This window comes from Cucurbita moschata, unplaced genomic scaffold (assembly GCF_002738365.1).
Source record: "Cucurbita moschata cultivar Rifu unplaced genomic scaffold, Cmos_1.0 Cmo_Scf00003, whole genome shotgun sequence".
NCBI classification, from domain to species: domain Eukaryota; kingdom Viridiplantae; phylum Streptophyta; class Magnoliopsida; order Cucurbitales; family Cucurbitaceae; genus Cucurbita; species Cucurbita moschata.
In genome coordinates, this window is record NW_019268519.1 from 6,181,260 (window position 1) to 6,207,645 (window position 26,386).

At 33.6% G+C, this 26,386-nt stretch overlaps 4 protein-coding genes across 8 annotated transcripts in view; 3 read left to right on the forward strand and 1 right to left on the reverse strand.

Annotated features, from left to right (window-relative positions):
• Positions 1–456: 456 nt before the first annotated feature.
• On the forward strand, positions 457–10,496 carry LOC111438909 (kinesin-like protein KIN-7D, mitochondrial). 4 transcript variants are annotated; one of them, XM_023076744.1, is made up of 26 exons: positions 457–653; positions 755–1,127; positions 1,230–1,327; positions 1,421–1,510; positions 1,701–1,753; positions 2,576–2,641; positions 3,819–3,872; positions 4,143–4,202; positions 4,294–4,372; positions 4,469–4,536; positions 5,127–5,183; positions 5,269–5,373; positions 5,723–5,827; positions 5,996–6,103; positions 6,202–6,333; positions 6,422–6,601; positions 7,120–7,260; positions 7,574–7,714; positions 7,781–7,900; positions 8,002–8,052; positions 8,222–8,269; positions 8,433–8,579; positions 8,913–9,665; positions 9,755–9,884; positions 9,963–10,077; positions 10,235–10,496. In XM_023076744.1, the coding sequence occupies exons 2-25, from the start codon at positions 784–786 to the stop codon at positions 10,046–10,048; spliced, it is 3,216 nt and encodes a 1,071-aa protein (XP_022932512.1). In that variant the 5' UTR covers positions 457–653; positions 755–783; the 3' UTR covers positions 10,049–10,077; positions 10,235–10,496. The 4 variants fall into 4 exon arrangements, with proteins under 4 accessions (XP_022932512.1, XP_022932510.1, XP_022932511.1 ...); XM_023076742.1 differs by having other exon boundaries at positions 9,963–10,496; XM_023076743.1 differs by having other exon boundaries at positions 781–1,127; positions 9,963–10,496.
• A 1,772-nt stretch (positions 10,497–12,268) lies between these two features.
• On the reverse strand, positions 12,269–13,831 carry LOC111433754 (B-box zinc finger protein 20-like). Of its 2 annotated transcripts, none has more exons than XM_023070945.1 (3): positions 13,470–13,831; positions 12,766–13,203; positions 12,269–12,649 (listed from the first exon to the last, which is right to left on the reverse strand). In XM_023070945.1, the coding sequence occupies exons 1-3, from the start codon at positions 13,653–13,655 to the stop codon at positions 12,332–12,334; spliced, it is 942 nt and encodes a 313-aa protein (XP_022926713.1). In that variant the 5' UTR covers positions 13,656–13,831; the 3' UTR covers positions 12,269–12,331. The 2 variants fall into 2 exon arrangements, with proteins under 2 accessions (XP_022926713.1, XP_022926721.1); XM_023070953.1 differs by having other exon boundaries at positions 12,527–12,649; positions 12,771–13,203.
• A 3,137-nt stretch (positions 13,832–16,968) lies between these two features.
• Positions 16,969–24,378, forward strand: LOC111433195. The gene is made up of 11 exons (XM_023070159.1): positions 16,969–17,143; positions 17,782–17,870; positions 19,815–19,920; positions 21,227–21,325; positions 21,473–21,538; positions 21,652–21,768; positions 22,127–22,201; positions 22,381–22,483; positions 23,000–23,047; positions 23,779–23,900; positions 24,011–24,378. The coding sequence occupies exons 1-11, from the start codon at positions 17,021–17,023 to the stop codon at positions 24,110–24,112; spliced, it is 1,050 nt and encodes a 349-aa protein (XP_022925927.1). The 5' UTR covers positions 16,969–17,020; the 3' UTR covers positions 24,113–24,378.
• Positions 24,379–26,103: 1,725 nt separating this feature from the next.
• LOC111437881 (coatomer subunit alpha-1) overlaps positions 26,104–26,386 on the forward strand; it is a 6,472-nt gene continuing 6,189 nt past the window's right edge. The window contains exon 1 of the mRNA XM_023075963.1: positions 26,104–26,308. The gene's annotated coding sequence lies outside the window, so the exon portion shown is untranslated. The remainder of the gene's footprint in view (positions 26,309–26,386) is intronic.

The following is a 26,386-nucleotide window of genomic DNA, read 5'->3' on the forward strand; positions in this document are numbered from 1 at the left end:
ATAATACATGCTACATCAATATAACTAAAATCTTATAAATTTCAAATATCAAATATTCACCAGTCACAACCTATTACAAACATCGATTATAAATGTCAAATATTTTTAATATTCATAATAAGGTTGACTCAAAAATATCAATTAATTAAATTAAAACATTTTAAATAATGTTGAAATTCCTTTTCTTTTCCGTTCATTATGTTCTATAAATTAAAAAAAAATGTAACAATTTCACTTCATTTGCAACGTAATTAAAAAAAAAAATATTTAAAAATTAAAATTCGTATTAAATTTAAAAATAAAACAATTTCACGTTTATTTTCTTAAAAGTCCTTTTTTTTTCTCCCCATTTCAAAAACAACCCCAGTTGTCCGCCACGTCATCCCGCTTTAAATATATATATATAAACAAAAATTAATCAAAATTTAAATTAAAAATTTTAAAAATATAATCTGTCTCTCTCTCTCTCACTATCCATTTCTCTGTAACGCCCGCTGTCTTAAAGAAGACGAAACAATCTCTAACTTCTCTCTCTAAAGTCTTCCATGGGAGGTAGCTTAAAGCGTTGAACAAATTATTAGCACAGACAAAAGAGAAGAAGAAGAAGAAGAAAAGGGATTCTCAATGTTCTTCGCTTTTGCTTGTGCAACCATGTGAGTTTTCTGACACTTTTTTTCTTGCTTGCTTCTGATTCTTATTCTCCTTCTTTTTTATTTTTTAATTTGATTTGATTTGATTTGCATTTTGCTATCAGAGTCCTCACTGACTTGCCTGATTCAGTCTATGGCGTCTTCGTCCCGAACGCGGAGTAGTTCGCCGTTTTCTCATCGGAAATCTGTTGCTTCTTCTTACTATTCGAGTCCATCGCCCAGTTCTTTCACGAACGGGAAGATGATTCCTCGACCTTGCTCGAGTTCGGCGTCTTCGCATTATGGAATGGGCGGTGGATTTGGTTCTCGATCGATGGCTCATGGCCGAGGGGTTTCGGATTCAATGCACTATGGAGGTGGAGGTTATGGTGATTGCTCGCCGGTTGGGTTTATTTCTGATGATTTGATTGCTGAGCCTGTGGATGAGCTGAGGAATGGAGATAGCATTTCGGTGACGATTCGGTTTCGGCCTTTGAGGTAAGTGGAGAGATCGGAGGGTGTTGAATCTGATCCGTGATTGATTTTAGTGTTGCTGTTTTTGCGATTGATTGAGTTTTGGTTTCGGGCTTATGCTTGCAGTGAGAGGGAGTTCCTGAAAGGGGATGAGATTGCTTGGTATGCGGACGGGGACAAGATCGTGCGCAATGAGTATAATCCGGCCACGGCCTATGGATTTGGTACTCATTTTTAAATTTGAATTTGGATTAACGTAGCAGCAATGTATGTTTTCGTGTTTATAACATCGTGGGGACGGTGTTTCTCTGTGGCAGATAGGGTGTTTGGACCAGATACGATTTCACAGGAGGTGTATGAAATTGCGGCCAAACCTGTCGTTAAGTCAGCGATGGAGGGTGTTAATGGTGCGAAACGTTTCACTGATCCAGACATTCTTTGAACTAAACAAAATCATAACAAGTAGTGTCGTTAAAGTTTTTATGTAAGATCATGGAAGAATTATTAGACTGATAGAGATAATTTTCGATATCTAGGAGGAGAACTTGATTAAATCTAACAATTGAAGGATCTTATAAGCTGTTTTCTGTTATGCAGGAACTGTATTTGCTTACGGTGTGACAAGCAGTGGGAAGACGCACACTATGCATGTACGTACGATTCTTTGGCATCATGCCCACATGTCTAATCTTTTTGAGAGCGTTTCTACAAAAATTATTTAGTTTGATTTGCCCAAAAACAGAGTTTGTTAATTGCAATTATTATGCGTAGTAACCCTGGACTGTTTGATGGCAAACCAGATTATAATAGTTCAGCTTGTTCTAACCACTAACTGCTTTGTTAACCGTTAATATTCATGTCCTTATAAGAGCCTTATTAGGAGTTTGAATTCTACATTGAAGTTGCCGGAGAGATGATGAGCCCTAATTTTCTTGTTGAATCAAATTTGGCATTTGATTTTTTCAGCCTCCAATTTTTGCCATCTGGTGTTAATTTATAATTGTTGGTTAGTTTTGAGGGCTAAATGCTAATTACACATATATTAGGGTTTCCGTTTTATTTTCAGCTGGAAACTACAAAAAGGGACTTTCAAAAGTGAGTAGTAACACTATTTGACATTTATATTGAAAGATTCTTAGTCATGAAGCAATTGTTATTAGATTATTTATTTTTTCAGTTACGCCATTTCCAATTTTTTTGGAACTAGAAGTTGGTGTTAGATTTGAAACTTGATTGGCAGAGAGTGATGAGTTTGGTTGAGAGACACAAGGTAATTTGCCTGACAGCCAATATGACATTGTTATGAGACGATTCAATAAGTTTCTCTTCCTCACTTTTTCTACCATGGTGTTATCTTTTTTCGTTTTTTCTTTTTTTTAATACTTTAATACCTCCCCCAATGATAGCTTAGCAGACCTTATTTTGGTGCCTTGGTAATGTTATTGATTTGCTTGTCTAAATAATTTTCACAGGGAGATCAAAACTCTCCAGGTATCATACCACTGGCTATAAAAGATGTTTTCAGCATCATCCAAGATGTAAGTGTCCTGGCATAATGAAGTGAGACATTGAATAGTATTATCTTGTTCTTTGCCTTGTTGATGTCTTTTTAATTAGGTTCTCTTAATTTCTTGATAATTTTTTTCGTAAAACTCTTATCTTGTGGGCAGTTATTGTTGTTCATTAAGATGCTTAACATCATTTGAGTTCTAAACTGCCAAGTATTCTTTCGGTCGATGTTATTGTTTTGGTAATTCTTCTTTTTGTGCTCTGGTTTTTGAAAAAAAAAAACATTAATTTTGTCTTTAAAAAACTTTGGCTTGCTTTGTCTTACAATTGCACAAAAAATGTTCACATTCTGTAGTTTGTATGTAGTTTATCATCTGTTTATATTGATGGTTGCCAAGACTGAGCCTACTGTGAAAGATAGTAGGCACGTAATGGCTTGTGGTCATGACCCCTCCGTGATGAGCTCTACTCAAGTCTAAAAGGGCCCGATACTTATTTCAATCAGTTTTTTCTGAGAAGTAAATGAAAAAGTATAAAATGTGTATGTCAAATATATAAAAAAACATATATATGTGTGTGTGTGTGTGTGTATCTCTTCTTTAGCTTTTTTAAAATCTTGTATATTTTAGAAATGAAAAAAAGCTTAGAAGGAGGGGGTCGGTGTGGGATGAGTCCTTTCTGAAACTTTTTGTGCTTTTGTTTGGTGGGCTAGCTAAGGCACAAGTCAGTCCTAAGGAAGTACTTAATTCTTTATCAGAAATAATAACGAAATCCTTTTGATATTTGATGGGCTAAATTGTCTGTCTGGTATTATCCATTATTTCTTTCATGGTTATCAAATACATTTATCCATCTTATTTTTTGAGAACGATACATCACAAATTCGGGGTGGGGATCCAAATCTATGGCCTCTTAAAAGAGTTAGAGATGCTGCCTTAACATTGAATAAATACATTTTATTGTATATCATTGAATAAATATTGATATTTATGAATTGATTTTTGCTATTCGCATAAAATATGAAGGAAAGATTGTTATAAATGAAATTTTTTTTGCATGCCTTTTGCTTTACTCTAATTAACCCTTTCTTTATTAGCTTATTTTTCTTACTAGCTTCTGCATGTTATTATATTTATTTGTTACAAATTTAATAATCCCGTGTGAATATTTGACCGTATAGATGAATGTGGTTGTTTTTCTGTGTAGACTCCTGGAAGGGAATTCTTGCTTCGTGTATCTTACCTTGAAATATACAATGAAGTAAGTAATTCTATACTGAAAACTTTTAGAGCTTCAGTGATTGATCATGTCTAGATTGTTATTTTATCTTTTAACTTACCGCCGAGTTCCATTGGCTGGTGTAAATGTAGTTTATAGCCTATGTAGTTCAGAGTCAAAGGATATCTTGTTTTTATATGAAAGGAATATAATTTTGGCATCCTAAACAATCATGTACAAACTGCTAGTACTAATAGTTCCAAATCTTCAAAGTTATTGGACTCGTAATCATATTTGCATTCTTCATACCAGGTGATAAATGACTTGTTAGATCCAACAGCCCAGAATTTGCGTGTTAGGGAAGATGCACAGGTGCTTTTCTTACTTGTCCTCGTAGTTATCACCTTGTAAACTATTTTTGCTTTGTTATAATTGTATATTTTATGCTGCCGTCATCAATTAGGGCACTTATGTTGAGGGTATAAAGGAAGAAGTGGTTTTATCTCCTGGACATGCTTTATCATTTATAGCCGCTGGAGAAGGTATTTATTGGGAACTTCTGCTTCCACTCCATTTCTCTTCTCATTGGGCCCTTTTATGTGTATATGTGGTTTATGGCTAAATGTCTTAAATGGCAGAGCATCGTCACGTTGGATCAAATAATTTCAATCTTTTTAGTAGCCGGAGTCACACCATCTTTACGCTGGTAAAACTAATGATTTCCTTGTTGTTGGAGTATCCAATTGCTTGCTCTTCAGTAAATTTCTTTGCTATGGTTTTATTTCTATTTCAAAATGAAGATTGTTTTCCATGATTTAAATTGCTTTCTGCAATGTGCATCTAGACGTCACCTCTTTATGTTACCAATTATAAACTTTTGGGAAGTGCATTTAGGAACTCCAAACTGACAATCTTGACCTTAGTATTTGGCCCCTTCCCCCTGATTTTAACAACATATTTGTGTTATAAAAACAATTAGTTGTGGAATTCCGAGTGCAAACTTTTTTTTACGAATGGATGCGAAGATATGTACATTGATACATATTTTAGCATCTATGCTCGTAGAAATATACACACATGGTTTATGCCAGTGTACATTTTATCAGTACATAAATACATTCATAGAAACATGAATTATTACATACCCAAACCAAATACATACATTCCAATAGACATGCTCACACACAGAGGTGCAAAGAGGCATGCTTATCAGATTTTGTGGTTGCTTTCACTCTCTCGTGCATTCTTCCCCATCGTTCTGCCTCTGTAAACTAAGAGTGCAGTATGCTCTTGCAGATGATTGAAAGTAGTGCACATGGTGATGAGTATGACGGTGTCATCTTCTCTCAGCTTGTAAGATCGGACCTCTCTCATTCTGATATGTAGTGCTACTAAACTTGAATGTGCCATTTTGATTAATATTAACTCCATGCAACAGAATTTGATTGATTTAGCTGGGTCAGAGAGCTCAAAGACCGAGACTACTGGACTGAGGAGAAAGGAAGGAGCCTACATAAACAAAAGTCTTTTGACTCTTGGAACAGTAGGTGCCTTTTTATATGGCTTTTTTGTGTTGATTAAATATTTTTGCACTCTTTCCCTAACAAATACAACCGTACAATTAGGATCTGTATCATCCTGATCCTGCTTTAGAAAACCAAGTTTTGCTTCACTATCTCTTATCCTTGTAGTCTTACGTGCCTGTTGATTTAAGGATCTCATCAATTCATCCATCCATTCATTGCAGTTGGCGAGTGTTAACTATCGAAATGCATATAAGTTTAATTTTCATATATTTCATGAGAATGTTTGTACTTCTGTGATATTGGTTTCCCTTATGTAGGGGATACCTCAAGATGGAAGTAATTTATATATTTGGTTGCACTGTGAAGGTTATTGGGAAATTAAGCGAGGGGAAGGCATCCCATGTTCCTTATCGAGATTCCAAGCTTACTCGTCTTCTACAATCCTCACTCAGTGGTCATGGACACGTTTCAGTGAGTATTTGATTTAGAAACAACTTTTTTGTAGTGCATGCTTCTCGTAGATGGAACTTATAGATGAATCATCTTTATTTATTGTCATCTGCTTTCCTTTTACTTACCTTGAATATTTATGCAATAAAACTTGCCAACTTCCTTTTGATTTACACAAATTATCTTCAGCTTATTTGCACAGTAACTCCTGCATCCAGTAACATGGAGGAAACTCACAATACATTGAAGTTTGCTAGCAGGGCCAAACGAGTTGAAATCTATGCCTCGCGCAATAAGGTTTATTGAAGTTCTTTTCAACATGAAGTTAGAAGAAAATGTTTGTTGATCAAATGATTTTTTACACTTTTCTGAACTCTTCTTTATTGCATTTTCAGATAATTGATGAAAAATCTTTGATAAAGAAGTATCAGAGAGAAATATCAACCCTCAAGCAAGAGCTTGATCAGTTGAAAAGGGGGGTCATTGTTGGTGTTAATCATGAGGAGATAATGAATTTGAGGCAACAAGTCTGTGTTTTCTGCGCTCATGTTCGGTGGTTCGATTACTATTTTCTGAATCCTATTTCAATTTGTTTATTCTTGTATTGTTATATAGTTGGAAGCAGGTCAAGTGAAAATGCAATCAAGATTAGAGGAGGAAGAAGAAGCTAAGGTTGCTCTCATGAGTAGGATTCAGAGGCTGACTAAACTCATACTAGTCTCTTCTAAGAATTCTATTCCTGGATGTTTGAGTGACGTTCCTAGTCATCAAAGGAACAAATCTTCTTTTGATGATGTAAGTTTCCTATATAACTTTTCTTCAACTTAGGTATACACATTTACTTCTTCTCTTGTGATTGTCATTGCCATCACAAATGTGAAGAACTTACAAATTTAGTGCTTAGAAGATCCAAGATGAGCACTCTCATCTAAGATTGCCTTGTTCTGCACATTAAACATTTTTTATGGTCTATGACTGGAATCCATGGTTGTTCTGCCTCCATACACTTGTGCAACGACAATTATTATTATTATTATTATCATCATTGTCTGTTTTTATTTGGATAAATTACAATTCAAATTATAATTTTTGTTACTTGTGCAGAATAAAACAGTGTTCAGTTAGTTAGTTTTTTTTTTTTTTTTTTTGCCATGTTTCAAACATCTAATATCCAACGAAGCAGATACAACTTCCATCACTGAATTTTTGGTCCAGCGGCCTCTTTTCCTATTTCTAAGCGACTGACATTTTGCAGTTCTTACTTCAGTTTGAGAATAATAAACTATTGCTCATCTTTCAAATTTCCTTTTCAGAAGTTTGAGGTCCCCCAAGAATTGCTTTCCGAAAGCGAGAATCAAAATGATCCATCTTCAATTCTTCACTCAGATGTTTCTTCAATTCAGTTGAACGGTGAAGGCTTACCAGCTGGTAGTGTAATCACTGGATCAACTAACGTGAGTGAAATTATTGGTGCTTTAATCTCTCTGTGATGTGTTACATGTTTATGAGTTTCTCTTCACAAATTAAATATCTACAGAAAGCTTTGAAGTTTTTTTTTTTTCAATTTTCATCTGCGCAACAATAGCAGTTTACAATGTACTCAATTATATCATATCTGTTTATCCAGCGATGAGAGCTCACAAGGCTTTTTGCCGGTTTCTTGTTTTCTTTTTCTTTATCACGGTTTTTTTTTCTATTGAAGGTTTCTCGGTTTTCTTAGAACTATGAGCTATGAATTTTAAAATGATTGTTTATATTGTACTGTAGGACGAAATGTCAATGTCAGATCAGATGGATCTGCTGGTCGAGCAAGTTAAGATGCTTGCTGGAGAGATTGCATTTAAAACCAGCACACTGAAACGCTTGGTTGAGCAGTCTGTTGATGATCCTGATGGTTCTAAAGTTCAGGTATGGTTTGTCATGAGTTTTCTTTCTTTGCTGCATTTTTACTCATGTCCACGTTCCTTCATCCAGATCCAGGACTTAGAACATGAAATTCAAGAAAAGAAGAGGCAAATGAGGGCTTTGGAACAACGAATTGCTGAGGGTGACAAGTCTTCAGTTTCTAGTGCATCAGTGGCTGAAATGCAGCAGGTGCTGCTTCCTTGAGCTCATTGACCTTCCTTCAAGTACTTCAATTTACTTTTATTAGAAATTTAATTAGGTTTTTTTTTACTGTTTTTGTATGGTTGCAGACTGTTACAAGATTAATGACTCAGTGCAGTGAAAAGGACTTTGAGCTGGAGGTAAATTTTCTGAGTTATATTAATTAAAGGACTTTGATACTGCAATGTTGTTCAACTGATTGAAAGGTTGATTTAATGCATGCTGCTGGTCCAATAGTAGGATACACGATCACCACACCCCAGATAATTGCAAAATCTCTTATCTATTTACTTTCTTCTCTTGATTCAGATCAAAACGGCAGACAATCGTGTTCTTCAAGAGCAATTGCAGAATAAGGTTTGTTGCCATCTCTTTTTGTTCCCTATTTTCCACTATATACCTGTAGTAGAAAATTCTTCGAGCATTTGTATTTGTACCTTAATTAACAAGCTTCCTTCTCATTGTTCTCCCTTTGTTTAGTTTTGGAACATCACTTGTTTCCATATTTGTCTGCTGGCAGTGTGCAGAGAACAAAGAATTACAGGAGAAAGTAGAACACTTAGAGCATCAGTTGACTTCAGTTACTAGCAATAAATTGCCAACTTCATCTGAACATTGTCTTCCAGAAAAATATATCGAAGAATTAAAAAAGAAGATTCAATCTCAGGCAAGGCTTTTCACTTTTGGTTGACTACTCTAGTTGATTTGTCGATACTGATTCTTGATGCTTTCTCTATAGTATTACTGCCATGATTGAATGAGACCGTTGATAGTTTATAAGGATGAGTCGCTGTACTGTATGCTTCTTTACAACTTGACTCGTTTATTCTGTATCTTTGTTTCTTTAGTCTATTATAGAAAGTAATGTGACCTGTATATGTTTGTTTCCCTTTTCAAAAAAAAAAAAAAAAAGGTAATCTATATATACATATTTGATGTTTTTTTTATAACTTGGAGAAAGGGCTGTGTCTGGATTACTGAAGCTTGTTTATTTAAGCAGGAGATTGAGAATGAAAATCTGAAATTGGAATCAGTTCACTTTTCAGAAGAAATAAGTGGGTTGCATGTACAGAATCAAAAATTGGCAGAAGAAGCTTCTTACGCGAAGGAGCTAGCCTCGGCTGCTGCCGTTGAGTTGAAAAATTTAGCAGCTGAAGTCACCAAGCTCTCCTTGCAAAATTCAAAATTAGAAAAGGAGTTATTGAGTGCTCAAGAATTGACACACTCTAAAAATACACAGAATAATTATGGTGGGAATCGTAAGTATAGTGACAGTGCGAGACCTGGAAGGAAGGGGAGGCTCTCTGGCCGATCTAATGATGTTTCAGCGGCAGCCTGTGACGATTTTGATTTTTGGAATCTTGATCCAGATGATTTGAAAATGGAACTTCACGCAAGGAAACAAAGAGAGGAAGCCCTTGAGGCTGCTTTAGCCGAAAAGGAACTTCTCGAAAATGATTACAGCAAGAAAATGGAAGAGGCAAAGAAAAGGGAGGCAGCTCTCGAAAATGATTTGGCCAATATGTGGGTACTGGTTGCTAAGTTGAAGAAAGAGGGTGGAGGTGGAGCTATCTCAGATGTTAAAAGTGATGCAAGGCAGGATTCTGGAATGGACGATATTATCGATACAACAACGACAAATGATAATGAAACTCTGACCATCTCTAAAGAAGACGCTGATCCTGTTGATGATTCGAAAAAACCAGAAGAAACTCGTGAGGAAGAACCGGAACCATTGGTTGTTCGCCTAAAGGTATGAAATTTTTTTCAGCATCAGGTGTGCAATATGTTTCGATTATTCCCACCCTTCATAGAAATTCATTTTAGTGACATACTTTTCAGGCACGGATGCAAGAGATGAAGGAAAAGGATCTCAAGTGCCTAGGAAACGTTGATACGAATTCACACATGTGTAAAGTTTGTTTCGAGTTGCCAACCGCAGCAATTCTTCTTCCATGTCGACATTTTTGCTGTAAGTTTTCTTAAACCTTCTAAAAATACTCCTACAGTTCAGTTCCTGATTCTAATTTCCGGCTTTCTGAAACTGCAGTATGTAAATCTTGTTCACTTGCATGTTCCGAGTGTCCAATTTGTCGTACAAAGATTGTAGATAGGCTCTTTGCGTTTACTTCTTGACATGCTGATACATGTCCTTTTCCCACAAGGTAACTCATACTTTCCCTTCTATTCCATCAACCTCGACCACAATCGGCATTGCCTGTCGTGATCCGAAACCTTGTCCATCGACTCGTTACTGCTTTACTGTACCATCAAACATGCAAAAACCTGTTTTACTTCAGTTTTATGATCATGTACTGGCAGGAATTCAATATTCTCAACTGCCTGCAATCTACCATACTATCCAGGACGAGATTCTTTTATTAGTTTTGCTTATATGCAACTGTACAAAAGGTACATAATTATTGTTTATTGTGTTCAAATCTTTGAGAGATGTAAAATAATACCAAAAGAGAAGATCTGCATATTAAAAAATTCATCTTTGAGAGATGGAAAGCTTTTTTTTGGCTTATTAGTTGTTTCAAACTTTCATTTTAAATATGCAACCACTTCTCTTTTTACCTTCTGGAGAGAGCCCCAATCCTTTTCTCTCTCTATATATATCATTATCATTGAATCATTGAAATCATTCACATTGTGCTTGTAGAACCAATTCTCTGTTCCTCTTTGATCTGAATATTATAATTCGTTCATAGGACTATCTATTCTATTGGGCTTTTATTTTTTAAGACTATTTATGAGATTTTGAATCAGTAGGATTAAGTTCTAATTTATATTTTGGTTGGTTTTGATGGACTTTAGAGCTGTAGATTTAAGGAAGGGACAACATAGGGTTGCAGCTTGCAGGAATATTGTTGGGAATTTATGGGTTACTCTGAAAGAAGCATTTAAATGCAACGGAGGTTTAAAATTGATAAAAGAGGAGTCTGAAATGGAATTGAATTTGTTGAATATACTTTGTTTTTTCATTGCAGTGAAATTTTTGGGTAATTATTTCATTCACTCTGAACTTAAATCCCTCTATTTTTTTAATTGCCAGATTTATTCTATTTTATTTTATCTCAAGTTTTATTCTAAAAAATTCCAAATTTATTCTATTTTCTTTAAAAAGTAACTATTTTGGCGATGGTAGTTTTTTTTTTAGTTAAATATTTGATGGAATAATTATAAAATATTAAAATAATCATTTTTCTATAGTTCAAGGATGGAAATGTCATTTCTTAAAATATAAAATAAATAAATAATGTATATTTTAAAATTTTAGAAGTTTTAATGAAGTGAATTTTTAACTCGTTTAAAATATTTAAATTTAATTCTACTTTCAATAAATCTTCATATTTGCTCATTTTATCTATTATTCTTCCAATAAATTTCGAAAATATATATATATATATATATATTTTTTAATGAAAACTATTATTATTATTGAGATTTTGACTAAGTTCGGTTAAACTAAGATAAAGAGCCTCGCTAATGATGAAATATACGAAAAAGGGCTAACGGTAAAAACTAATATTGAGATTTATTACAAACACAGACTAAAATAAAATAAGTTGAATAGAGTATTTAAACTAGTCTTTGCTATTTTATTTAATTTAATTTCTATGGAACTTTTTTCTCTCTTTCTAGAATTTTATTAACATTTATAGTGTGAAAAAAGAATGGTGGAGGAATTCATTAGGATTATTAATATTATAGGTGAAAATATTTAGTTTGAAAGCTTACAATGATTGGAAGCAATTATCGAGCAATCATTACAATTTTGCTCCATGTATTGATGGTAGGATGATTTGAATACTACAGGAGCATCACACTTCAAAGTTCTATGAAATTATTCTATTATTTTGTGTTGGATGGAAGTCCTGTATCGGCTAATTTAGGGAATGATCATAGTTTAAAAATCAAGGAATACTATCTCCATTGAGGTGAGACATTTTGAAGAAGCCTAAAGCTATATCGGCTAATTTAGGGAATGATCATACTATCTCCATTGGGGTGAGACATTCTGAAGAAGCCTAAAACAAAACCATGAGAACTTATGCTCAAAGAAGATAATACTTATACCATTGGGGAGAGTCGTTCATCTAACATTTTTTTAAAATTGTTTTACACTCAAATTCAAATTTGTTAAAAGATGTTCAATTTTAGTATAAAATTGAACAAGTAAATAACACTTAAATGTCAAAGTGAGCATAGCTGTGCTAAACTTACCCCGCTAAAAAAATATATATATTTAAACTATTGTTTTATGAAATGGGTAAAAGAGAGTGAGAAAGATGCTAATTTTAGTATAGGAGAATGTTCCGAAACACATGGAGTTGCTTTAGTTGCCAAATCAAACCAAACAACCAAAGACATTTTGATTCCATTCTCATCATAAAATCATTAATCACTTTAAATTCAGCAAATGAAATGGCAATCTAAAGAGTGGGAGTAAGGTAAAACATGCAAATCAGCAGCAACAAACAAAAAGTTAGTTTCTGTTTGTTTTTTGATTTTACCAGAATTGTTTTCAGAGCAAAAGTTGCTGATGATCTTATCAGCCACCGCCATTTTTTCACCTCTACAAGTTTTCATGGAGATTCCAACTCCATTCCAAAATCCAGTTTGAGAAAATTTACCTACAAATTCCAAGGTGTTGCCAAATCTTTCGATGCCTAGTGATTCCTGTTGCCTCTCCAGATTTTGGTTCCCAGTTGCCAGAATTTCGCCGTTAAACTATACCAATCCAAAGTAGGAACCATCAGAAGATGATGATGAAGATGAAGAGGAAGAAGAAGAATATGGAAGTTCATGAAAGTACTCTCAATCTATGCAGAGGGCGTACTGCAAACCTTACAGAAACGATTGGCAGCGGCGGTGGAAGGATCGAGAAACTCCTCCACGCACCATCCCGGCAATGTCTCCAAATATTCCGATATGCTGCTAGTCGAGAACGAACCTCCGTCGCTTGCTTGGCCGTCTTCGACCTTGTAATTACTTGTCGACGGAGCAGCTTTTTCAGAGGAAGGAGAACTCGAGGTTTCGTGCGCGGCCATTTTAGGGCTCTTGCTGCAAGCGTGGGAGCTTCGAGTTTTAACATCCATGGCAGCATTGTAGCCATTGGAGGACGAAGATGTTTGGTACGAAAAAGAAGTCGAAGAAAGCTTCACACCTGTGAGAAGAAATCGATTGTGCTTCTGCGTACGTTCGTTCGTTCCGTGAATCGAAATGTCGCATTCTCGGCAAAGAATGGCCCTATCTTGTTGACAGAATACGAGCGCGCGCCGTTCCTACATACGAAATCCGAGGTCAAAATCGATTTTAATTTGAAATTTCAGAAAGAAATAAGAATCCTCTCCGCCAAATCATTCAAACTCCAAAAATCGAAGAAACGAACGAGATCAGAAACCGACGAAAGAGAGTAGATATTTCCAAGAAAGGTACAAAAGAACGCGAAGATTCTCTGCAACATTGATTCGATTTTACAGAAACCTCAAAACAAAGAATCAAATCGCACAGCAGCAGAAACATTTTCCAGAGCCAGAATCAAAAATACCTGACAGATATCGCAAAGAGGAGAATCGATTTTGATCGGCTGAAGTAGGGAGAATCTCGAGTGCTTTCCGGCGAGCTTGTTAGCGCGGTGAACATGGAGATCGCAGCCATGGCAAAGAGCGGCTTCATCAGCAGAGCAAAAAACAGAGGCCTCAGCTTGATCACAAACATCGCAACGGATCTTCATGATCCTTCCTTCCTTCCTTCCTTCTTTCCTTCCACTGAAGAAACCAAATCTTGTGTTGGCTCGATTTCACCTCTGAGCGTTGCCTTTTCCACAAGGTGGATTTAACGCGAAGATGGAGCCAAAGTATTATGGGCTCTTCGCCATTACTGGACAAGACTTTATTGCTTTCTGACATTTTAAGAAAAGCTCTAGAAAAATCTGCCATGCCCCCCCCCCTTCTCTCTCTACTTTCTCTCTCTACTCTCATTTTTTCTTTTCTTTCTGAAAATGGTTTGAAAAATAATAGATATTTTACTTTTATTTAAAAACAAAAATTAAAATAAATAACTCCTTAAATCTTTTAATAAGAATTATTTCAATTAAAAAATTTACCGTTCAAATAATTAAAATATGTTTATAAAAATTTATAATTTGACTCTACTGTGTCAGAGAGTCGTGTTCATCTAACATGGTATCAAAATCATGCCCTAAACACAGTCATATTAATACAATTCTCAAATCTGACTCCAAAAGAAAAAGGAGTCAGGCTCCTCGGAATCATGGTAAAAAAATAACTAAGACTCCAAAAGAAAATGAGTCGAACCTTAATTAAGCAGAGACGTACTTTGTTCGAGGGGAGGTGTTGGATGAAATACCGTCATCTAACATATCCGACTCATAAATAACTCTCGTCAATGATCCAACAGAATTTATCTCGATTTTAACAATTTTATCGAATAATTTATTAGCCAACAACTTTGGACTGCCCTTATGAGCTTTTAATTTAATGCTTCCATTTTATGGTAGAAATAATAATAATAATAATAATAATAATAATAATAATAATAATAATAATAATAATAATAATAAGTGTTATTTTTGTTTCTAGATATTTGTGTAAAAGGGAAGGTGGGAACCACCTCATCAAGATGTTAACAACTTCCTTTAAAAGCTGCGTGTAAATATCTCTCTATTTAAGGTTGGTACACAAATAACCATGGTTATCTGACTATCATCCATACTACAAAAAATGATCGGTATATGTTTAATAGATTTCTAAACTTTAAAGTGTCTAATAAAGATATTTTATTAGAGTTGAGTAGTCTACTGTCATCCTCAAATTTAAATTCAACTCGACTCAAATCTAATAAAATCTAGCCCAACCTAATATTTATGGTTTTGGTTGAATAGTCCGAGTTGGTTCAGTTGATCCGGCTAACCCGACACAAAAATGTCAACTTGCGAATTGACTTGAATTGTTTAGTTTTTCAAAAATTCAACTTAAATTGAAAAAAAAAATCTAGCTCAATCTAATCTTTAAAATCAACATATAAAGTACGATAATTTAAAATTTTGATCTCGATAATATATATTTTAAATATATGAATTAGATTTTTTCTCTTTTTTATTTTTTAAATTAATGAAAATGTTTGCTTAATCCACCACATTAGCGGTGTGGGAAAGTTCTCTGTTTATAATCAAATAAATTACAAGGATATATTAATAAATGGAAAGATGTATATATAGAAAGATTCTTATATAAATTAAATATGATATTATAAGGTATGTTAAATACAATTAACCATTTTTATATTTAATATTTTAAAAATATTTTTATTTAAAATTTACATTTATATTTATTTGAATCTCAAAAATAGGCGTCGGCCAAAAAAGACACTAGGGGGACATTATTGTACTTTGGACTCTTCAAATGGGTCACTTTGAAATAATGAGCTGGAGGTGGGTAGTCTTACCAAATAATAATAATAATAATAATAATAATATAATTATTAGATATATATATATTTTTTAAATAAATACATTTATCAGCGTCTTAATTTTTATTATAAACTTTCGATTTCATTGAATTAAAATTTCGATTTAAATAATTATTGCAATTTTTTTATTAATTTAACCAAATTTTTATCAGACCTATGTGGTGAATATTATTTTTAATATTTTGTCAAATAAATGTCTATAAAAAGTAAAAATTACAATTTTTTTTTTTTTAAATTGCGAGTTTAGAATTATAATAACTATGATATTTAATTTGATAAAATTAATAATTCAGAGTAAAAAAATAATTTATTTTTCTTTTTTCTTCAAAAATATATGGGGGTAATTAATATTTTGAATAAACCATTCTTATATAAATGAATTATTAAAAAAATAACCCATATGAATACAATATACTTTTAATAATTTTATAGTTTATTAAAAAATGTAAAATACTTTTTTTTTCTAATTAAAATAATCTTATAATATTCTTATTTTTCTATTAAAAAAATTATTAATACGATACTCTATTTATATTTTCACCGACATCTCAACTCAAATCTTGGCATTTATATAGTCGTAGATACTTTAATTCTCGACTGTGACAACGTACATATCAAAGTATATATGGACCCACCTTAAATAATACACAATAATCAATAACGTGACGGGACATATTTATTTCATAGCTTTATCAATTTGAGCATAGTTTAACTAATATAAAACCTGTTTTAATGAATATTTATTTATTTATTTTTAAAATATACTTTACCATACGTTTTTAATATATAGTTGGGTGACTAAAAATATTATTGGATGATAAGTCAATTTCAAATATGGAAATTGTGATTTGAATATTAATTCCATTAAATTGACCCAACTCAAAATCTCAATGGAAAACAATCAATTTTGAGAGCTAAAGGACAAATTTAACCTTTTGAACGGTAGTATGTTTAACGATGGGGAGGTTTGGCACCTTTATGTCGGCTCTTCAGCACCTGGAGTTGTAGTATGTTCCAAGGGTTAGGTTTTTCGTCCATTAAAGCGATGTGTGAGCTGGATTCAAAACGTCGGGAGATAGTTTGTGTGAGATCCCACATCGGTTGGATCCAGTTGGACTCTCAAGAAGGTAGATTGTGAGATCTCAAATCGGTTGGAGAGGAGAACAAAACATTACATATAAAGGTGTGAAAACATCCCTCTCTCTATCAGACATGTTTTAAAACCATGAAGTTAATGACGATATGTTCCGAGAGATATTATTAAAATAATAGTAAAATTTGAATTTTTGGAAACATTATATTATATATATATATATATATATTTATTTATTTTATTTAATAAAAAGTATATTAAAAAATAAAAATTATTCCTTCAAAATTATTTTAAAGGATTGTCTTGAAATGGAAAATTAAATATAACGTTAATAATACGCAGGAAAAAAAAATCAAGCTGAAAGAAAAATATATTTTTAAAAATTGTTTATAACCTACGTGGCATAATTTGGGTAGAAGATGGGCTGGGCTTATAGCAATTTGTTGGACCTCAATTTTCAAATGGCTTCAGTTTCAGAATACTTGGGAGGAACGGATTTGGGTGGTGTTGGATGAATGGTCGTTAGCGCTCTCTCCCGCCACACTCTTCTCACTGCTTCCTGCACTTCAATGGCGTCCTTCTTGCCATCTCCTGCTCCGTTCCTTCGCATTGCTCCTGTTTCATCTTCTTACCGCCTAGTATTTCTTCTATCTCTCTCATCCTCTGTCTTCTGCGAGTAATTTTCGATGATCTGCTTGTTTTTTTTTAATCTTCTGGTTCTTTTTTTGTTCCTTTTCATATTGCTAATTTAGTTGTCGAGCTTGCCGAGGCGATCGAGGTTTTTTCATTGGTTCATTAATTTTAAGTTAACTGGTGTGGAAACCGTTGAATGTTCTCTGTATACTTGGATGAACTGAATCGTGTTTGTTTTATTACTTTCCGTATATGTGAAGGATTTTGCTTCGTTTTCATTTTTCATCTCTCAGCTCCTGTTTTGTTTTTCCTCGTTTTTTGTTTGGTTGCCGAGAAGATTCATCTCGATTGAACAATTTTAAGCCAATCGATATGAAGACTGGTTGAATGTTCTGAGTATACATAGGTGAACTTAATTGTGCATTTGTTTTCGTTCAAATGTTAACTTTTCAGGCATTTTTCCCAAGCATTTTAAAATAGGATCATATCTGTACTCAAAATCATGGTTGTTTTGTAGATTGCATGTCTCTTTTTAATCTTGTTTGTGTGTGTGTTTGCGTATAGTTGAATCAGTAATTACAGGCACTGTTTCTTTATTTGACGTGGATTTTTTATGTTTGCCCTCCCTCCTCTATTCTTTTAGATTTCAAATTTTCAGAAATGGAACAATGGAGTTTTCGGGATATGGAATCTCAAAGCATTTCCCTTAAATTCAATGAACTTCAAAAGGAGGTAATAAGTCTGTGGCCAGTAATTTTACTGGTAGATGCACTTGAGAATGAAGCATGCTTGCTAGTGCTCTTTAGTTTGTGGAGGTTGATTGATCTTTAGATATGCTTTTATCTTCTCTCCTGTTCGTCTGTGTTTATTCGTACCTCCTACATTCATTTATGCCATTTCTAATTAATGCTATGAGTTTTCTCCATGACGGAAAAGGTATTTTCAGATAAGAAGTGTGTGATTGACTAAATTGCCTCAGGTTTATATAGGTAAACTACTGTAATAGAAGCAATTATATCTAGGTTCCCTTATATTATTCTTTCTTTGATTAAAATTCCAGCTAGGATTACTATAAAATTTAGAGAAATGAATCTGAGATTTCCACTGTTGTGGAGTAAACAACGAGGAATCCTACAACTAAATCAAGGGGACGAATGCTTCTCTTTCTATTGATAAAGGAGTGCTCAACATTGGCATTTAAGGAAAAAATGAGGCTCTTTTAGCTAAATGGAAATGCAGTTTTTTAAATGAATAAAAAGTTGAATGGAGAAACATTGTCACTAGCAATTGCAAGGTTTAACCAGGAATTGGAAAAAAAAAAAAAAAGAAAAACTGATATTGTAAAGCGTTAGAAGCCCTTGGAAACGTGGGTTTTTTTTGTCAGTGTGGTAAAACTTGGCATGCCTTTTAAGGTAGTAGACGAGGCCAATCCATTTTTAAAAGCCAATTTTGATAAATTCTATGCTTGACACGAGCACAACCTTGATTGGAGCCATTTGTATGGTCAAGACCCCCAAGAATTCATGATGTTTCTTTGGAACTTGGCCTCGGTGGGTTTAAACATGATTGATTGGGTGCAAAAGAGATACTTCTCACCTCCAACATAATATGTGCTCTTCGCAAAGCTAACAAATCAACAGTGGATCAAATGCATGTTTTTCTACATTGTTCTTTCTCCCACTCTATTTGGTCTAAACTTCTGGGAGATTTCAGTGTCTCTTGGCATGTTCTAGTGAAGTTCTTTTCAACTCTTGTTTGGGGTCAGATTCGAAGGAGAAGTCTTAAATCTCATGGGCCAATATAGTGAAGGTGTTTGTTTTTCTTTTTCAGGAGAGTTTGCGTTGAAAGAAACTGAAGATTTTTTTTAGGGAAAGGTTAGTTAAGGATAAGGAAGTGTGGGATTAGAAAGATTTCTAACAAGTGCTTTTGGAAATGAAACTATGATTTTTTTTTTTCCCCTGTAAATGCCTAACAATTTTTTCTTTTCAAATTTTTTTCTTGTATTCTTCATCCTTTCTTATTTTATTTTTTATTTTATTTATTTATTTTTTTTTGTAAAAACTAACTGCGAGTAGAAATGTAACCCACAAAAATCCATTCATTCCAAATTATTGAAATAATCAAAGTTTATCTTTTACTTAGGCTATGCTATTTCAAGGGTCATACACGCTCACATCTACTCTTCTTAGCTTGCAGCATGTAAAGTTCAACGTTTGCTGCTGCCAACAAGTTTTGGTCCCTTTTAAATGAAACTTTATTTTTTATTATCAGGAGAAATAAAATTAAAGCCTTGTCGTTTGTAGTATCTTTGACAAGACATTAATATTGAGGCAGGAAGGTATCAAATTATTTTTCCCTTGAAGGTTCATTAAAATGCCTAAAAGGAAAGTTTGGGTTCTCTTGGTAGCTTAAACTGACTGGATAAGTCGGCTATCATTGATTGAGTAACTCAAAAAAATTTGGATATTTATTTTCTAGATGTGATTGCTTAAACTACCCTTGAGGAAACTTCGTATTTTGTGTTTTAATGTTGATAACCATTCCTGTTATTAATAATATCACATAAAAAATCTATATAGAACAAATAGTTTATGTAGAAGTTCTAGTTTATCGCCGTTTTTGCTTCTAACTAATGGAACCAATGGAAGTAAATTTGCATGTTTGGGTCTAATACAGGAGAAGTTTAATATATGCAGTCAATCAAGATGCTGAGGAAGCATTCAAGAAGACTGTAGAAGTTGATAGACTGATAGATGCCCTGAGGGATGCAAGTTCAACAGAGGTAAGTACAATTCGTTGCCATTTACTAATTACTTGTGGTTTTCTTTATTTAAAAGTTTGTTTCTTTTACATCACAAATTTATTTTCACTTTCTATCACTCTTTTTCTGTGAACCTGTTGAGTATACTTGGGGAAAACCTTGAAGATTTATTTCATTAGTTGTATTTTAGATTTTGTAAGTCTGCCTGTGTGTAGCAAGCTGGTAATTTTCTTCTGAATTGCAACTTGCAATGTGTCGAACATTTGAATACTTGTAGAATGCGGGTGACAACATTTACCAAGTTAGACCATGTTTACATTGCATTTACTATTATAATTGGTTGACCTTTTTTAGACCCTATATGCAAATTTTCAATCAGTTTATTGTTATGGAAATATTTTTTAAGATTTTAATCATATTTTGGTCCATTAACTTTAAAGTTTATTCCATTTTGGCTGTGAAACTATTAAAATATCTATGTCAGTTCCCAAGCGTTAAAAATAATCAATTTGATCCTTACTACTATTCTACCACCCACTAGCCATTCATTTACACTTGCCTCCCACCAACTGATGTGGTTTCAATGCATGCTCTTGCTCATGTTAGCATGTTATGCATATACCCAAGGCCACACGATCCATTTGTTTACTTAATTGTGACGAAGTAACAATGAGAATCAAAATAATTCTTTTTTTTTTACTCGAGAATTTAAATAAACATTTTAAAAGTTTAGAGATGAAGATGGAGCAAACTTTAAATTTTAAAAACTAAATAGAAAATTTGAAAATTTAAGGACCAAAATGGATTTAGAGACCAAAATGAGATTTACACCAATGTTTAAATGAAATTGTTTGTGGATATGAGGCATTCTAATAATGGTGGCTCGGACTGTGAAGTTCTAAGTTCTTTCTTTCACTGTTTCTTTTCAAGTATAAAAGGATCTTATGTTGAACACAACTCTCTGTGGGAAACACTCGCACACTTTATTAAGAACAATCGAGAAGAGAATACAAGACACTCTGTAGAACACTACTACTTTGTATTGCTTGTGATTTCTTGGGATGATGAACTAGGTAGAGTGGAGGGGTATTTATACTAGATGGTAGTCAATCTATTCCTAAAATTTCTCCATGTTTTTCCTAAAATACCTAAATCATTTTCCTAACTTTATTCCTAAAATCCCTAGATCATTTTCCTACATTTATTCCTAAAATCCTAAATCATAAATATAATTACTCATACAATGGTTGGGCTTAATCCTGTTGGGCTAGTGATGACATTTTAACATCTTATTCGTACTATTTACTCTGTCTGTGTTTGTGGACAGCTTCAGAAACTTGTTCTTCAAAATGTCCTTGCTTTCAACGAGGGTTTCTGGATTCGACTAGCAGCAAGGACTGATACGTGCAAATCAGAGGATGATAAAGCATGGTTTCATTTTTTTACTCATTTTTTAATCTAAGTACCACGCACTGTTTTTTTTTTTTCAGAAAAAAAAGTCACATGCCCATGCGTTTATTAGCATTCTTATGCTCTCTCTCTCTCTATATATATATATGTATATATTTTTCAGAAAGATTACGAGGAATTGGCTGCCTCAGTAATGAGTATAGTTGATCACCTAGTCCATAAAACTAAGGTACCTCTCTCTCTGTCTCTGTCTCTCTTTCTCTCTCACACACACACACTAGACTAGTATTAGATTGCACGAGTCATGGTGTTTATTATTTTCTTGTAATGTCAATTCTACAGGAAAAAATAGAATCAGCTACTGATATTCTCAAGGACATTCTAAAACCTGTAGTTGACGAAGTGGAAGAGATTGCTTGGCCCCCCAGGGATCCTGAGGCTCTGAAGCTAATGGAAAAGGTATATCTTATATTTGGTATGGTGTGTCATGTGTAACCTCGATTAAGCTTGTATACACCTACTGAATGAGGAAGGGTTGAACTGGAGCTCCTTCAGAACCTGCTTTTCCTTTTAAATAACCTAGGACATTGGCCTGTATCTTGGGACTGTTTGCTACCGTTCGTCTTGCCTACATCAAAATAAACAATACTTATAATTTCACACTTCCAAGATTATTTTCTATTTTCTTCCTCTTGAAGTTTAGTTGTGGTAGAGTAAGCTATTAAATCGTTTTCTTCTGAAAAGTTTAGCTATTAGTCTTGATGGTTATGTCAGATTTAGTTTCGTCAAGCTTTCTTGGAATGTATTTGTTGATTAGGAAATAATCTATCGGGAGCAAGAAGGGCAACTAGATGAAGGCTTTCTCGCTGAAGTTAGTGCTCAATTGCGCCAAGTAAGATTTGATTTTCATCTTCATGAAATTTATGAGATAAGATTAATGTGCCTGAACTATTGAAAGATTTTCTCGCTTTTTTTTCTTTTTTTTTTCTTTAGTTCTTCACCTTAAGTTCTGTTTTTTGGAGTATTTATTCTATGTTGCCTTGAATGGTTAACCTTGTTCAATTGGTTCAGGCAAAAGAAGATGGAGACAAGCCAGGGTTAGAGGCTATGTTACAAAAGGTTTTGCAACTTTACGCATCCAGAGTTCTTTCTAAGAGAAGTTATGCAAAGAAAGGTAAAATTTTCATGGAGACATGTTGTTTATTTTCCGATGTTACCGAATTAGTTCGGTATGATCAAGAAATAACCTGTGCCCAGGGAATGAACTTGTATTTGACGTTCTGAGCTTGTTACTGAACACATGAAACGTCTTCTGAAAAGTATTGCCACTGATTCTTGGTCATCTATAATGTGGAAATGATGTATAACCTCAGAGAATAATGTAGTCAGAAAACTAAAAATAGTGCAAAGTGGAGTTTATTGAAGGGTAATTATAACACCATGGTTGAGCCGTTTAGGTATGTAAAAAAAAGAGCCATGGATTCAACCAACTCGTGGGTGGGGACAACCTTGCAGGTTTAAACCTCTTAGTTAGAGTACTCGTAAATATCCCACAGGTTTTGAGCTATAAAATGTCTTAGAATCATGTAGTAATTCTTAATTCTAAGTACACCTGCTTGTAAATAGTTTACTTGTATCATTTGGATAAAGCATTGCTTTGGTATTTAAATAATCGGATCTCCATTTGCAGGAGAGGAGGTCTTGAAAGCTGAACTGTTTTTAGAAACCATAATCAAAGGTAAGAGGAAACTTCCATACACATTTTGATGTTAAAAGTGAAATGGTTTATTTTTAATTAGTGACATGTCTTATCCAGTCCAGGTATGTTTGAGTTGGAAAACTCTACCTATTTATCTTCTCTTGTATCAGATTAACTGTGAGATCCCACCTTGGTTGGAGAGGGGAATGAAACATTTTTTATATGAGTGTGAAAACTTCTTCCTAGCAGACTGCAATTTAAAAACCTTGAGAGAAAGTCCAAAGAGGACAATATCTACCAGCGGTGAGCTTGGACTGTTACAAATGGTATCAGAGTTAGACACTGGGCTATGTGTCAACAAGGAGGTTGAGCCTCAAAGGGGGTGAACACTAGGCAGTGTGTCAGCGAGGAAGCTGGGCCCCAAAGGGGGTGGATTGGGGGGTCTCACACCGATTGGAGAGGGGAATGAGTGCTAGCGAAGACGTTGGACCTCGAAGGGGGGTGAATTGTGAAATCCCACATTGGTTGAAGAGGGGAACGAAACATTCTTTATAAGAGTGTGAAAACCTCTCCTTAACAGACCCGTTCTAAAAACCTTGAAGGAAAGCCCGAAAGGAAAAATTCAAAAAGGACAATATCTGCTAGCGGTGGACTTTGGCTGTTAACTTACAGGGAGTGGTATATTTGTCATCAACACTTTCTCCCACCAACCTTCCACTATCTCTAGCCGACCTACCTTATCTAACCAATAGAGAAATGATGTCTTGCAGCTCCTGAAGAAGAGTGGAACAAGCTCTTGCTTAATGGATTGACAATTGGGAAAGGTGAGATTTCACCAGATGAACTGGATGGTGTCATCAAGAAACGAATCGAGCGAACTCTAATACGAACAGTAAGACAGATTTCGATGATCCTTCCGTTATCAGCTCCTTTTTGGTGTTTTTTTCCCTATATTTGAACAATATTGTTCATGTTTTTGCACCCTTTATTTCCATGTTTCAGGAGGGAGGATCTTACCAGCAGCGTGTGCTCACTGAGTATCTAAAAGGAATCCAATCAAGGTCAGAGGAGATAGTCCAGTTGCTTCAAGGCAAGACACAGTAGCTCGAGTCGCCCGCTGTCGTAATGATTCTAATGAATGGATACCACAAGGTGTGGCTGACAAAGTGGAAGCAAATATGGGACCTTTTCATTTACACTCAGATTGAACATGAAAATTGAATCCTTCAAGTTGTTGTATTCTAAGGTACGCCCAGCTATGTTGCATCATGAGCCTTGCTCCTTATTTTTTGTCGTTTATTTTTATAGTCTATTATTTTGACTAATTAAATGTTTTGAATGAACGTATTCAAACATATATTCTCTCGTTTTTTATTACCTCTTCGATTTCTTTATTTTTTAATATATATTTATATACCTATAATAAATTCTAGATTTAAACTTTTTTGTTTTTTTGAAGGAGACTTAATTTCTTGTAGGGAGAATCAAATTGGGCAGGACCGAGAGGGAGAAGCCACCCTCGGTCTCACCCTTCTTCATAGACGTCTCTAATCTCATGCTCAGGTAGAAATAGTATAAATATCAAAGTTGCACAACTTTAATTTCTTAAGATTCTTAGCGATAAAATTACTTATAAAAAAATGGTGAACAAAATTATCTAAGTTAGTTTGGTATTCTATAAAAGTCATATAAATTAAAAAGAATGAGTTTTAAGTTATAATGATCGTCTAATCTTTATAAGTTGTCTCGTAAGAAAAGTTGAGGTTCACACAAACTAACTCAAATTCAATCATTAATCAACCATTTCTGTTTTAGTTCAATTTTGATCACCAACTCTATTCCACATATTAGGCCATACAATTGTAGAATTCTTGCACTAGGAAACGTCAACAACTTCCAAAAGGCTCGCCCATAGCCATGAGTAAAGTTGGAAGTTCTTTGGTTTAAGATAGTAGATCGTATATCTATTTATCTTTATATATTATGATCTAAATGACGTATGATTTAAATGATGTATTCATTGCAATAAACATGTCTAACATAAATGAAAAGAAAACAATGTCTTCTCTTGAATAGATGTTTGCAATATATTTATGCATATATCACTTTCGTCGTGAATTAATTCATCACTAAATTTTATGAATATTTTATTCGATTGAAAGGGTTAAATCTTATTTCAATTTCTCGTAATTTTTAAATAATGTATTATAATTATTTGAATCTGATAGATTCTTAATAAATTTATGACATTTTGACTTTATATCTTAACAATTTTTAAAAAAATTTAAAATACAAAAATAATAAATATACAGACACAAAATTAAAGGGTCAAGACATGGAGAAAAAAAAAAAAGATATTATTTAAATTTTACTTAACTAATATAATCTTTTAGTTAAAACATTATTTATTAAAAAAAAAAAGAAATTATTATATTTTGTGTAACAAAAACTCATTTGACAAATATATAAATAAAAATTAAAAAACCATTTCATCGCCAAACCACTTGTTTGCTTTAAATGATTATGTCAATTAAAATTAATTTACATAATTTATTCCATTAAAAAATCAGCTCTTAAATAAAATTACTTTTCTACTAAAACCTTAACAAATTAATAGAATTAAAATAAGTAAATAAGAATATAGAAATGGCAAATTAATTCAAACATTTTTATTTAATTTATATTAATTTTGTTGCTCTTATAAGTTATATATTAGCAAATTTAAAAGAAAAAAAAATATTACTAATAAGATAAATTATTTATGAAAATATAAATTTTAAATTGATAGTTTGTGTTGGAGGATAAAAGTCCCACATCGACTAATTTAGTGAATAATCATGAGTTTATAATCAAGGAATACTATCTCTAATAGTACAAAGTGGACAATATCATAACGTGGAGAGTTGTGTTCATCTAACTGTTTGAAGGATCCAAGGTATATAAATGATTTTTTTTTTCAAAACTAATTAAAATAATAACAAAAAAAAGAAATTATGTGTGTTTTTCTGTTTGGTCCCTGGAGAATTAAGAAATTGAGTTGTGACCCTTGAAATTAGGAGAATTGTATTGCGTGTCTCAAATTTTTGACTTGTGGAGTTGGGAGAGATCAAAAGGAAACAAACAGGCCATCAGATCCATCTCTCTCACTGAGACGCCTCTCTCCCTTTTTCTTCCCACTTTCTCTTCCCCTTTCTCCCTTCGATCTCCTTCTCCTTATCTTTCTTTCTCTAATATGTTCTTCCCCTGATCGCCTCCAATTTTCCCTTTCTTTGATCCCTCTCCATACTCCTCAGATCTGAGGTAATGCACGCATTTCTATTTGCTGTTGGATCCTTACTCTGTTTGCTCTCTCGCTCGTTTTTTTTTTTTTTTTTTTTT